This window comes from Doryrhamphus excisus, linkage group LG15 (assembly GCF_037039965.1).
Source record: "Doryrhamphus excisus strain RoL-2023G ecotype Guam linkage group LG15, RoL_Dexc_Guam_v1.1, whole genome shotgun sequence".
Lineage (NCBI taxonomy): Eukaryota > Metazoa > Chordata > Actinopteri > Syngnathiformes > Syngnathidae > Doryrhamphus > Doryrhamphus excisus.
In genome coordinates, this window is record NC_136371.1 from 5,383,101 (window position 1) to 5,397,162 (window position 14,062).

Genomic DNA, 14,062 nt, shown 5'->3' on the forward strand with positions numbered 1-14,062 from the left:
TTTTCATATGTACATGCTGGTGTTCGTGGTTTCTCGAACCACGAACGCCAGCACGAAACCACGAACGCTGTTGGTTCTTCTGTTGCAGGCATGTGTTTGGCCAGCTATGTGGGGCGGGTTGAGCATGACCTGTGAACCAGGAAGTGCGGGAATCGGTGTGTGTGCTGTGCTCTGGTGGTGGAAGTGTGAAAAATAAAGTTGACTGGAAGCAGCCGTTCGCCGTGTTCTTTTTTGGTATTGAAATCCTTAAGCAAAGATTGATTTAAGCTGCTCGACATTGTTCTATAGAACATGTGCATTATTGCCCACTTTTAATGCAGTTCGGCACAGGATCGGATATATCGACAGTCCGGTTATATCGATATTTTTTCCGACTCCCGACAATATCGATATAACAAGACTTTACTGTATTTCATTAACTTGCAAATGACCCTGAGCTCAAACCACTCAATCAATTGTATTTATATAGTATTTATATAGTGCAAATTCACAATAGAAGTCATTTCAAGGCGCTTTACACATGAAGCAGGACGAGAACTACACTCCTAATACCCACTGAACACTACATGATCATGCACTTGGTGACGACAGCAATGGAAAAACTCCCTCTCACATTTTAATGTTTCAGATCACCCCACTAATTTAAATATTAGTCAATGACAACACAACTGAACTCAAAATACAGTTTTAAAATGAAATTTTTTTATTATTAAGGGAGAAAAAAATGTGTGGAAAAAGCGATTGCCCCCTAAACGTAATAACTTAGCAGCAACAACTGCAATCAAGCGTTTGTGATAACTTGCAATGAGTCCCTTGCAGCACTGTGAAGGAACATTGGCTCACTAATCTTTGCAGAATTGTTGTAATTCAGCCACATTCGGGGGGGGGGGGGGGGGGTTTCCAGCATGAACTACCTTTTTTAAGGTCATGCCGTCCAGAAACCTACACTCACAACACGTTGGTCTTTTGACAAAAGAGCCAGAAAGTATGGAGGCTCAAGAGCCCTTTCTGTTCGGACACTATGGACCTACCTACCTACCTACCTAATGATATTACAGCTGCTACCTTAGTAGAAATACCTGGACTCCAGACTTTTTTTTTACACTTTACAATTCTGAAGCAGTAAAACAGTCCCAGTCCCCCACACTACCACCACAATGTTTTACTGTTGGTAAGATGTTCTTTTTCTGAAATGCAGTACCACTTTTACACCAGATGTAATGTGATGTAATGCAATTGTTCAACTGTGGTTTCCGTCTTAGAATTCTGCCGTCGAGGCTGTTTTTGCCAAGTGTCTTTCTAAAGGTGGAGTCGTGATCACTGACCTTAACTGAGGCAAGTAAGGTAAGTCACTCAATACAAAAGGACGGAAAATGAGCATAATAGGTCCCCTTTTAAACGTATTCACATTTCTCCGAGCTGTCCATAACAGCAACACAATACTTACTGATTATAGAGCATTCACGGTCATGAAGAGCAAGGTGCATTCGAGGTGGAAGTCTGAACATCAACACAAGCAGTTTTTTTTCATATTTCCTGTGTTCTGTATTGCTGCTGTTTTTTATGTGATAATTATGACAATTTTTTGTGAGTTTTATTTCAGATTGGTTAATTTGTACCTAGTTCCCATTTGATTTATATTGTTGAAGTATTGAAATTACTACTCTGTTTAGACTGTCACAAAATTCCATTTACACCTTTCAAATTCAGATTGGTTCATTTGTACTTAGTTCCCATTTGATTTATATTGTTGAAATATTGAAATTACTACTCTGTTTAAACCTGTTTACACCTTTCAAAAGTACGGATTTGGCACTCGTAGTGGAATGGTATTGTTATTGGAATAATGTACCCAACCTTACATTTGATTGGGTTTAGCATTTGAATGTATCAAACTGACCTACATACTAACATTTTCTGTGTGAAATGTGAACAGGAGTTGTAAATTTGTGAAAGAACCAATTGTTTACAACAGTTTGATGTTTGCTTACAAGTGTCTTCTAAAAGGCACGGTGACTAGGTCACGTGACAAGCCGGAAGAAGGACGGATACGATGAGCAGTAAAGATATAGTAATAGGTCGTGGTTGTTGCTCAATGGCGAACCTAACGATTTGTTTAGAACGATTAAATAGCAAACTTCCTGCTATGACTTTAAGCCATTGGCAGTAAACTCCTCCCTCTGGAGTTGCTCTGCTGTCATGCATCGGAATGACACAACCAGAGTGCGGTGTGATGCGGAGGAGCTGAAGTTGGTAAAGACATTTTCAAGGTGGATATTACACGTTAAGGCGGCTTAATTCGCCCATGGTTCGTTAGGAGAAGACTCACTCTTGATGGAAAGGGTAAAGAGGAAAAAAGGGGGACAAATCTCCGCTCAACCGCCAAGCAGAGGGCTCGCGGGGCTCCTTGTTTGAGAGGAGGGGGGAGAAATGTAGTTTACCGCCGAGGGAAAGTCGCAACATGTAGAAGGAAAGCCGCCACTGCGACCCAATCCGGACACCCACCTCGATATGTCTAATGTTGTGACGCCGAGTAAGAGTGTGGAATGGCTGCAAATGGAGTTGGAGTGCGGCGCCACTTCTGTGCTCCTGCTCGACTGCCGAGCACACGAGCTCTTCGAGTCGTCTCACATCGAGGGCGCCATCAGCGTGGCCATCCCTGGCCTCATGCTCCGCAGGTTCAAGAAGGGCAACATCCCCATCCGGACCATCATCCCGAACCACGAGGACAAAGATAAGTTTACACGCCGGTGCCAAACAGACACGGTGGTCTTGTACGACGAGAGCACCGTCGGCTGGCCGGACAGCGGAACCCCGTCATCAGTTTTGGGTCTGCTTCTTCAAAAACTGTGGGAGGACGGTTGTACAGCTCACTACCTGGAAGGTACATGTCTGGAGTTAAAGGACCGGGATACTTTTACCCAAAGAGTTGCTAACTCAAGCTGGTTATCTTATTAACTAGTTAACTAGTGTTTGTTGTAAATGTTTAAATGTAATTCATTAAGTTTTTAATCAAGTTAATATCAGGAGTGTAGCTTTTTATGCTTCGGTCAAAGGTGAAGGAAAGCCTAGCTAGTTCGAGAGTACGTCAGATTTTCATCATGGAGTGCAAAGTGTGATAGGAGAAGATGAGAAACTTTATGAAATGATGGTGTTTTGGTTATATGCTTCCGTTTTATGTGTGCTTGTTTGTAGGCTGTCCCAAAGTTGAGGTGCCATTGAGATTCTCAATTAAAATTCCAAAATGGCTGCGTTGTGTTTTGCTCTGCTAGAGCAGGCATGCATTTCATGAATGGTCTGCTAGGGGAGCCGGATCTACTTCTCTACTACGCCACTTCACTCTAATGCCACTGCAAACTGACCAGAATTAACAAAGGTTTTATAGTTCTACATGTATGCATTGTTCTTATTATAACTATCATTAATAGTACATATAGTTACTACACTTGTTTTAATTATAGTGGTAGTTTCTTGTTGATTAGAATGATGTGTTTTTTTTCTTACGCATTTTGTTTTTTCAATCTTTCAGGGGGATTTGTAAAATTTCACACAGAGTACCCAGAACACTGTGAGACGCTCCTTGACAGCTCCTGTCCAAGCTCCTCTCCTCCTCTGGGTTTTTTGGGCTTTGGAAATCTACGGATAAGCTCAGACTGTTCAGACGGGGAATCTGATCGTGAACCAAGCAGTGCCACAGAGTCAGAGGAGAGCCCCCTCCCCAGTAACCAGCCTGCCTTCCCGGTCCAGATCCTTCCTTACCTTTACCTGGGCTGTGCCAAAGACTCCACCAACTTAGACGTGCTGGGCAAATACAACATCAAGTACATCCTGAACGTTACACCCAATCTCCCCAACATGTTTGAACATGACGGACACTTCAGGTACAAACAGATCCCCATTTCGGACCACTGGAGTCAGAATCTGTCCCAGTTCTTCCCAGAGGCTATATCATTTATAGGTAAGTGGCACATGCATTCTTCCAGAATGTGTTTTTGTTATTTATTACCATGTGGACTTGAGTATTTTTGGTGTCATTTATAATCAGCAGAACACAACTCTTAAACAAGTTTGCATTTCCCACACTGCAACTCCGAACTAACTGCATTGCTTGTTTTAAAAACAAAATGTCACTCGTAAAAAGTCACATTTGGACTCCGAAGACCAGAAGCTATGTGGATAATCTGCCAATGTGACGAACAGCCAGTGACAGACATATCATATAAACAACGATGCAAGAATAGTCAAACGCCAATAGATTTGGTAAGGGATCAAACACACTGGCAGCTTGTGTCAAGCTGTCAAACAATACGGAACAAAGTGTGTCCCTTGTCAGCTCAATACAAATCGCGTCATTTTGTTGGTACCCTATGTGACACAGTAGATATGTAAGATTTGCCGTTGATCATTTTTTGTGACATATTAGACATAAATAGAAAGAGTTCCCTTTTTTTTGCACAGCGAACTTCCTGCAGGAGCTATTGTCTCATTACTGCACTGTTGCTGACAACAGGTGACCAGTGTAAACTAATGTAATGCCCCTTGAATAAGGAGAGACTGACATCGCCAATGCATTTCAGTCGCGTTATGAACAAGTCGAGTGCATGTATGCTGCACTCTCCACTCCGCACAATGCTAGCTGACATTTGTATGCTTGACTATGCCTAATACTGTAATACTACTGTGCTGTAATTTCGATTTTTTTGTGTGTGTGCAAAACGCAGTGCACAGTTTTATTCAGATGTTATTAAATTTTTAATAAAACAGCACTTTGGATCTCAGATGGGTTTTAGCGATGCAATTTACCACAGATGTAATACTCTGATGAAAATAACTTGTTGCGATACAGTAGACCCTTTCCAATTCATGCTTCACATTTTGAGACTTCACTATCATGTTTTTTTAAATATATGCATTAATAAATCATCATTGTTTGGTTCAATATGGACTATTATTGATTCAGAAATATGCATATTTTACAGGTTTTGCCTAAGTTAAGCATAAAAAAATGAAAATGTAAGTCAATCAGAAGAATGCGTTGTGATGATATGTAGTATTCTACACTGGTCACTAGGTGTCAGTAATGTTGCATTGATGAGACAGTAGTGACCTTAGGAAGTACTGAAAAGTAACAGAAAAGTACAAAAAGAACCACAAGGAACAGATGCATAGTGACCCCTCTTGTCATCCAGCCTGTTTGGTAGAGAAAGGGGAGGAAAACAAACATGCATGCATATGCATGTTTTTATTTATTGAACCGTTAATTGATTTATTGGTTATCATGACAGGGCGAGATGAAAATGATTTAATGTACAGTTTGTGCTTGTGGATAGCTTGTTCAGTGACATACTGTAGATGCAGAAATGAAAAGCAATTAGATGATAATAATATTAATTGTATAGTAGATAAATGAAAGATAAATGGGAATAAGGGAGTAAAAGTAGACAGAACATTTGGTACAATGAATGGAATGAATAGTGCATTTCATTCTTTCATTCTGGTATTGCTGTTTCCTGCTTGATTGGTGAACTACTGTATGACTTTTCTGAAACCACAACTCTTGGGGGGGGGGGTTGTTTGGGGTAGAAACAGGAAGGAAGTGTCACTTCCACTCTCAGTGCTCTGTCTGATTGCTGGGTCACAAGGTAACCAACAGGATATTTTTCACAGCAAATGAATTCCCAGGAAAAGTCTTAAGCTTTCTTTGTCCTCCGTGGAGGATTAAAATGTGATCATTGTGCCAGCAATCAGATTGTTTTTGTCTACTTGAGTCATATTGATGAATAGGAGTGTGACAATATCTCCATGCGGTGATATATTGCTATATTACACCTGCCTGTGTAACGTGGACACGTATGTATCTCTCCAGTCAGTTTTGCAGAAAACTTTATTGTAACATTAGTGTTCAAGTTCTTAAAAAAAGCACTTTTTGAAGCATTTAATTTCTAAATGTTAATATTGGTATATAATTCATCGGTATGTCACCAGTATATTGATAATCTCTGTATCGCCATATATATTGTGAGATAATCGTTATCATATCGCATATTGAATGAAATTATTCTTCAGAAATCTCAAGATTGCACTTTTTGCATTTGCTAAATTTGCTGACCGTTGTTTTCTTTTCATCTCACAGATGAGGCTCGTTCCAAGCAGTGCGGCATCCTGGTCCACTGTCTAGCCGGCATCAGCCGCTCGGTTACCGTCACTGTGGCCTACTTGATGCAGAGACTTAACCTGTCGCTCAACGATGCTTATGACTTTGTCAAGAGAAAGAAATCTAACATTTCCCCAAACTTTAACTTCATGGGTCAACTGTTGGACTTTGAGCGGACACTGGGCCTGCACAGTCCCTGTGACAACCGCTCCACGAGTGACGAGCAGCTCTTCTTTACCACGCCAACCAATCACAACGTCTTTCAGCTGGACACACTGGACTCAACATGAGGATGTCTCATGTGGACGTTTGGTGGTGGCGCTTTGAGTTTGTCAGCTTCCTGGCTGGCTAACATCGGCAGTAACGTCTCTGCAGTACGTACTATGTCTCTACTCAACCTGACACAGCCTGTTTGAGTCAGTGTTTGATGCCTTATGATGTAACACAAGGATGATATTGTTAATCAATACATGACATTATTAGATAGTCATGTGCCGCCATAATAGCAGGACATGTTGAAATGTTTCTGTTGCTGTTTGACTGTTAATTGTCCTTCACCAGCTTTCTGCTTCTGTGGTTTTAACAGGAGTTTTTGTCCAATCGGAATGTTTTGTAAGCTGAGAGAAATAAGCTACTTCAGCTATCCAGCCTTGAATTTCTGTCCAGCTTGTTAATTCTGGGTGAGAAGCTCTTGTGCAATAGAAACCAGCACAGAGACTAGTGGGTGATGTTTTAAGTCAGGTTGTTCTGACTTATGTTGGCGAACAACAGGAAGTTACGTTTTAACTGGCTGCATCCTGCAAAATTAAACTGATAGCTGATGTATTATTTTTCTGCCGCTTCCAGCTAAATTCTTTGCATGATCGTTTTCTTTTTAACTTTGACAACATAAAATGTACTTCTGTGTCAATTACTAGACTAAGGTATTATGTAAGGATGGCCTTTAGGCACAATGGACAGCCAACAAACGTATGCAATCACACAGCCGATGGCGGTGAGTCTCGTTTTAAACTCCCGACAGTTTTCAGTCTGGAGCTCCTCCTTCTGTGGCATCAAGGGAAAGCGTGATGGCACGTAATTAGCTGTCTATTCGCCTCCTGGTCTCCCAGCTAACAAGCGTGTCTGACACATTAGAATGAGTGAAAGTTTGATTAATGTGTTCTTACCTCACTCGAGAGACTTTTTTCAGGGATTTTTTTGTACAAGGCATCTGTAACATGTCATGGCATCTCAAAGTGCATCTAAGGGCTGTATTGCTTGCTATGTTTGTATAGAATTTGTTACGGGGGACCTTTTTTTTTTTCAGAAATAATGAAGGATCCAAAACTGACCTGATTCTGACCCTTATAAGGTATATATGGAGTATGTATAACTGAAATGTCCAAGGTATTCTGTACAAGTTTATATAACAAATACAGTATATTGTATATTTTTACTTGAATGTGTGTCCTTTATTGGGGTTTCCTTTTTGTAGTCAAAGCCACTACTTAGTAAATGAACAGTAGGCATAGAGATTTCTTGTCATTTGACCTTGAAGTTTTATTTGTTCAATGGGTTCTGATGCTTCCTTAGCTGAAAGAGTGAAAAAAATATTTCATTGTGTTTAGAAATCCTGCAATATTTTTGTGATCATTTTACAGGTCCAGCCAGTCAAGCCATGCCAAAGGTAAATTACATTTTAATAGACATGGGATTTTTTACCTGTTTTCACTATCTAACATTTGCGCAATAGCAGTCTGGGTCTCAGCTTCATCAGGAACTAGGAATTTTGTTTTTGTTGAAGGAAAAAAAAAAAGAAATGAAAGTTTCTCAATATAACCCTTGTGCCATCGAGAGTCAACTGAGTGTAAAAGCAAATGTTTTAACATCTAGTCCAAACAAGGTTTTTGCAGGAGTTAGTTTATTCAAATATGTCTGCTTCTTCCTCGTCTACTTTCATTTTCCCCGAGCGACTGATTGCTGTGATATTTTCTCTCCCTGCGTTGTCTGTGTGAGTTATTCATGTGTGCGAGAGAAACATAGTACAGTCGTGGGGGTATGTGTGAAAGGCAGGAGGAATGTTCTGTGTGATCTATGAAGCAGAAAATTGTCCAATAACTGTCAATCAGTAGAATATAATGACTTAAATGCTGCCTTGATGTTGTGTTAGTCCCAGTTTAATGACTGATATGAATGAAAAAGTAATAGCGGGGTTCCATTCCAGCCTTTACATTTCACAGCAGCTGTACAGCACATGAAGAGACATGCCTGGCAACACATCACAGTCAGGATAATGAAAGCTGTTGAGTGATGGGGTTTTCCAACAAGACTGAACCTGGCGAGCAACATACCTGCAGGCCAGGCTTGTGATTAGGCCTAAAAAGACAGTAAGCAGAGCCCATGGAAAGGTACCTCACAATGGGACTGAGATACTATAGGATGGGGACACGCATAAATCACACAGGTGTAATCTGTAACTGGTGTTTGTTTCATGTTCACCATGTCTCCAAATTATCACATCTGTGTCATCTGCGCTGATCTTTGACAAAAAGAATAAGGGGTTAGCATGTTGTTTTTTTCTGTTTTTTTCAACTTGCTTCTAATGCACTTTTCTGGTCAAAAAAATGTGGAAACCTCCCACACACTCAACAGGGGCCTGAGAACCACCCAAAAATTGCATAAAATGCCAGTGTTTGAATTTGGTGTTTTTTGACAAAAAAACGTAAGGGGTTAGTATGTCGTTTTTTTTCCGTTTTTTTCAACTTGCTTCTAATGCACTTTTCTGGTAAAAAAAAAACAAAAGACGTGGAAACCTCCCACACACTCAGCAGGGGCCTGAGAAGCACCCAAAAATGGCATAAAATGCCAGTGTTTGAATTTGGTGATTTTCGAAAAAAACGTAAGGGGTTAGTATGTCGTTTTTTTCATTTTTTTCAACGTGCTTTTAAAGCACTTTTCTGTCAAAAATAAAAGTGGAAACCTCACACACACTCAACAGGGGACCCAGTAGCATCCAAAAATGGCATAAAATGCCAGATTTTTAATTTGGTGATTTTTGAAAAAAACGTAAGGGGTTAGTATGTCGTTTTTTTCATTTTTTTCAACTTGCTTTTAAAGCACTTTTCTGTCAAAAATAAAAGTGGAAACCTCACACACACTCAACAGGGGACCCAGAAGCATCCAAAAATGGCATAAAATGCCAGATTTTGAATTTGGTGATTTTTGAAAAAAAAAACGTAGTTTTTTTCATTTTTTTCAACGTGCTTTTAAAGCACTTTTCTGTCAAAAATAAAAGTGGAAACCTCACACACACTCATCAGGGGACCCAGAAGCATCCAAAAATGGCATAAAATGCCAAATTTTGAATTTGGTGATTTTTGAAAAAAACGTAAGGGGTTAGTATGTCGTTTTTTTCATTTTTTTCAACGTGCTTTTAAAGCACTTTTCTGTCAAAAATAAAAGTGGAAACCTCACACACACTCAACAGGGGACCCAGAAGCATCCAAAAATGGCATAAAATGCCAGATTTTGAATTTGGTGATTTTTGAAAAAAAAACGTAGTTTTTTTTATTTTTTTCAACTTGATTTTAAAGCACTTTTCTGTCAAAAATAAAAGTGGAAACCTCACACACACTCAACAGGGGATCCAGAAGCATCCAAAAATGGCATAAAATGCCAGATTTTGAATTTGGTGATTTTTGAAAAAAACGTAAGGGGTTAGTATGTCTTTCTTTTCATTTTTTTCAACGTGCTTTTAAAGCACTTTTCTGTCAAAAATAAAAGTGGAAACCTCACACACACTCAACAGGGGACCCAGAAGCATCCAAAAATGGCATAAAATGCCAGATTTTGAATTTGGTGATTTTTGGAAAAAAAACGTAGTTTTTTTTATTTTTTTCAACTTGATTTTAAAGCACTTTTCTGTCAAAAATAAAAGTGGAAACCTCACACACACTCAACAGGGGATCCAGAAGCATCCAAAAATGGCATAAAATGCCAGATTTTGAATTTGGTGATTTTTGAAAAAAACGTAAGGGGTTAGTATGTCTTTCTTTTCATTTTTTTCAACGTGCTTTTAAAGCACTTTTCTGTCAAAAATAAAAGTGGAAACCTCACACACACTCAACAGGGGACCCAGAAGCATCCAAAAATGGCATAAAATGCCAGATTTTGAATTTGGTGATTTTTGAAAAAAACGTAAGGGGTTAGTATGTCGTTTTTTAAATGTTTTTCAACTTGCTTTTAAAGCACTTTTCTGTCAAAAATAAAAGTGGAAACCTCACACACACTCAACAGGGGACCCAGAAGCATCCAAAAATGGCATAAAATGCCAGATTTTGAATTTGGTGATTTTTGAAAAAAAAACTTAGTTTTTTTCATTTTTTTCAACGTGCTTTTAAAGCACTTTTCTGTCAAAAATAAAAGTGGAAACCTCACACACACTCAACAGGGGACCCAGAAGCATCCAAAAATGGCATAAAATGCCAGATTTTGAATTTGGTGATTTTTGAAAAAAACGTAAGTATGTCGTTTTTTTCATTTTTTTCAACTTGCTTTTAAAGCACTTTTCTGTCAAAAATAAAAGTTTAAACCTCACACACACTCAACAGGGGACCTAGAAGCATCCAAAAATGGCATAAAATGCCAGATTTTGAATTTGGTGATTTTTTAAAAAAACGTAAGGAATTAGTACGTCGTTTTTTTCATTTTTTTCAACTTGCTTTTAAAGCACTTTTCTGTCAAAAATAAAACTGGAAACCTCACACACACTCAACAGGGGACCCAGAAGCATCCAAAAATGGCATAAAATGCCAGATTTTGAATTTGGTGATTTTTGAAAAAAAACATAGTTTTTTTCATTTTTTTCAACTTGCTTTTAAAGCACTTTTCTGTCAAAAATAAAAGTGGAAACCTCACACACACTCAACAGGGGACCCAGAAGCATCCAAAAATGGCATAAAATGCCAGATTTTGAATTTGGTGATTTTTGAAAAAAACATAAGGGGTTAGTATGTCGTTTTTTTCATTTTTTTCAACTTGCTTTTAAAGCACTTTTCTGTCAAAAATAAAAGTGGAAACCTCACACACACTCAACAGGGGACCCAGAAGCATCCAAAAATGGCATAAAATGCCAGATTTTGAATTTGGTGATTTTTGAAAAAAAACAGCGTTTTTTTCATTTTTTTCAACTTGCTTTTAAAGCACTTTTCTGTCAAAAATAAAAGTGGAAACCTCACACACACTCAACAGGGGACCCAGAAGCATCCAAAAATGGCATAAAATGCCAGATTTTGAATTTGGTGATTTTTGAAAAAAAAACTTAGTTTTTTTCATTTTTTTCAATGTGCTTTTAAAGCACTTTTCTGTCAAAAATAAAAGTGGAAACCTCACACACACTCAACAGGGGACCCAGAAGCATCCAAAAATGGCATAAAATGCCAGATTTTGAATTTGGTGATTTTTGAAAAAAACGTAAGTATGTCGTTTTTTTCATTTTTTTCAACTTGCTTTTAAAGCACTTTTCTGTCAAAAATAAAAGTGGAAACCTCACACACACTCAACAGGGGACCTAGAAGCATCCAAAAATGGCATAAAATGCCAGATTTTGAATTTGGTGATTTTTTAAAAAAACGTAAGGAATTAGTACGTCGTTTTTTTCATTTTTTTCAACTTGCTTTTAAAGCACTTTTCTGTCAAAAATAAAACTGGAAACCTCACACACACTCAACAGGGGACCCAGAAGCATCCAAAAATGGCATAAAATGCCAGATTTTGAATTTGGTGATTTTTGAAAAAAACCGTAGTTTTTTTCATTTTTTTCAACTTGCTTTTAAAGCACTTTTCTGTCAAAAATAAAAGTTTAAACCTCACACACACTCAACAGGGGACCTAGAAGCATCCAAAAATGGCATAAAATGCCAGATTTTGAATTTGGTGATTTTTGAAAAAAACGTAAGGAATTAGTACGTCGTTTTTTTCATTTTTTTCAACTTGCTTTTAAAGCACTTTTCTGTCAAAAATAAAACTGGAAACCTCACACACACTCAACAGGGGACCCAGAAGCATCCAAAAAATGGCATAAAATGCCAGATTTTGAATTTGGTGATTTTTGAAAAAAAACATAGTTTTTTTCATTTTTTTCAACTTGCTTTTAAAGCACTTTTCTGTCAAAAATAAAAGTGGAAACCTCACACACACTCAACAGGGGACCCAGAAGCATCCAAAAATGGCATAAAATGCCAGATTTTGAATTTGGTGATTTTTGAAAAAAACATAAGGGGTTAGTATGTCGTTTTTTTCATTTTTTTCAACTTGCTTTTAAAGCACTTTTCTGTCAAAAATAAAAGTGGAAACCTCACACACACTCAACAGGGGACCCAGAAGCATCCAAAAATGGCATAAAATGCCAGATTTTGAATTTGGTGATTTTTGAAAAAAAACAGCGTTTTTTTCATTTTTTTCAACTTGCTTTTAAAGCACTTTTCTGTCAAAAATAAAAGTGGAAACCTCACACACACTCAACAGGGGACCCAGAAGCATCCAAAAATGGCATAAAATGCCAGATTTTGAATTTGGTGATTTTTGAAAAAAAAACTTAGTTTTTTTCATTTTTTTCAATGTGCTTTTAAAGCACTTTTCTGTCAAAAATAAAAGTGGAAACCTCACACACACTCAACAGGGGACCCAGAAGCATCCAAAAATGGCATAAAATGCCAGATTTTGAATTTGGTGATTTTTGAAAAAAACGTAAGTATGTCGTTTTTTTCATTTTATTCAACTTGCTTTTAAAGCACTTTTCTGTCAAAAATAAAAGTGGAAACCTCACACACACTCAACAGGGGACCTAGAAGCATCCAAAAATGGCATAAAATGCCAGATTTTGAATTTGGTGATTTTTTAAAAAAACGTAAGGAATTAGTACGTCGTTTTTTTCATTTTTTTCAACTTGCTTTTAAAGCACTTTTCTGTCAAAAATAAAACTGGAAACCTCACACACACTCAACAGGGGACCCAGAAGCATCCAAAAATGGCATAAAATGCCAGATTTTGAATTTGGTGATTTTTGAAAAAAACCGTAGTTTTTTTCATTTTTTTCAACTTGCTTTTAAAGCACTTTTCTGTCAAAAATAAAAGTGGAAACCTCACACACACTCAACAGGGGACCCAGAAGCATCCAAAAATGGCATAAAATGCCAGATTTTGAATTTGGTGATTTTTGAAAAAAACATAAGGGGTTAGTATGTCGTTTTTTTCATTTTTTTCAACTTGCTTTTAAAGCACTTTTCTGTCAAAAATAAAAGTGGAAACCTCACACACACTCAACAGGGGACCCAGAAGCATCCAAAAATGGCATAAAATGCCAGATTTTGAATTTGGTGATTTTTGAAAAAAAACATAGTTTTTTTCATTTTTTTCAACTTGCTTTTAAAGCACTTTTCTGTCAAAAATAAAAGTGGAAACCTCACACACACTCGACAGGGGACCCAGAAGCATCCAAAAATGTCATAAAATGCCAGATTTTGAATTTGGTGATTTTTGAAAAAAACGTAAGGGGTTAGTATGTCGTTTTTTTCATTTTTTTCAACTTGCTTTTAAAGCACTTTTCTGTCAAAAATAAAAGTGGAAACCTCACACACACTCAACAGGGGACCCAAAAGCATCCAAAAATGGCATAAAATGCCAGATTTTGAATTTGGTGATTTTTGAAAAAAACGTAGTTTTTTTCATTTTTTTCAACTTGCTTTTAAAGCACTTTTCTGTCAAAAATAAAAGTGGAAACCTCACACACACTCAACAAGGGACCCAGAAGCATCCAAAAATGGCATAAAATGCCAAATTTAGAATTTGGTGATTTTTGAAAAAAACGTAAGGGGTTAGTATGTCGTTTTTTTCATTTTTTTCAACTTGCTTTTAAAGCACTTTTCTGTC

At 37.8% G+C, this 14,062-nt stretch overlaps 1 protein-coding gene across 1 annotated transcript; it reads left to right on the forward strand.

Moving 5' to 3' along the window:
* Positions 1-2,089: 2,089 nt before the first annotated feature.
* On the forward strand, positions 2,090-7,589 carry LOC131104230 (dual specificity protein phosphatase 7-like). The gene is made up of 3 exons (XM_058051202.2): positions 2,090-2,884; positions 3,530-3,958; positions 6,134-7,589. Exons 1-3 carry the CDS (start codon positions 2,512-2,514, stop codon positions 6,442-6,444), a joined length of 1,113 nt encoding a protein of 370 aa, XP_057907185.1. The 5' UTR covers positions 2,090-2,511; the 3' UTR covers positions 6,445-7,589.
* Positions 7,590-14,062: the final 6,473 nt, after the last annotated feature.

Bases quoted from the DNA above. Each gene is read 5' to 3' on its own strand.
- LOC131104230 (XM_058051202.2), top strand. From the start codon at position 2,512: ATGTCTAATGTTGTGACGCCGAGTAAGAGTGTGGAATGGCTGCAAATG. The intron at 2,885-3,529 runs GTACATGTCTGG...TCAATCTTTCAG, and splicing joins TACAGCTCACTACCTGGAAG to GGGGATTTGTAAAATTTCAC. The intron at 3,959-6,133 runs GTAAGTGGCACA...TTCATCTCACAG, and splicing joins AGAGGCTATATCATTTATAG to ATGAGGCTCGTTCCAAGCAG.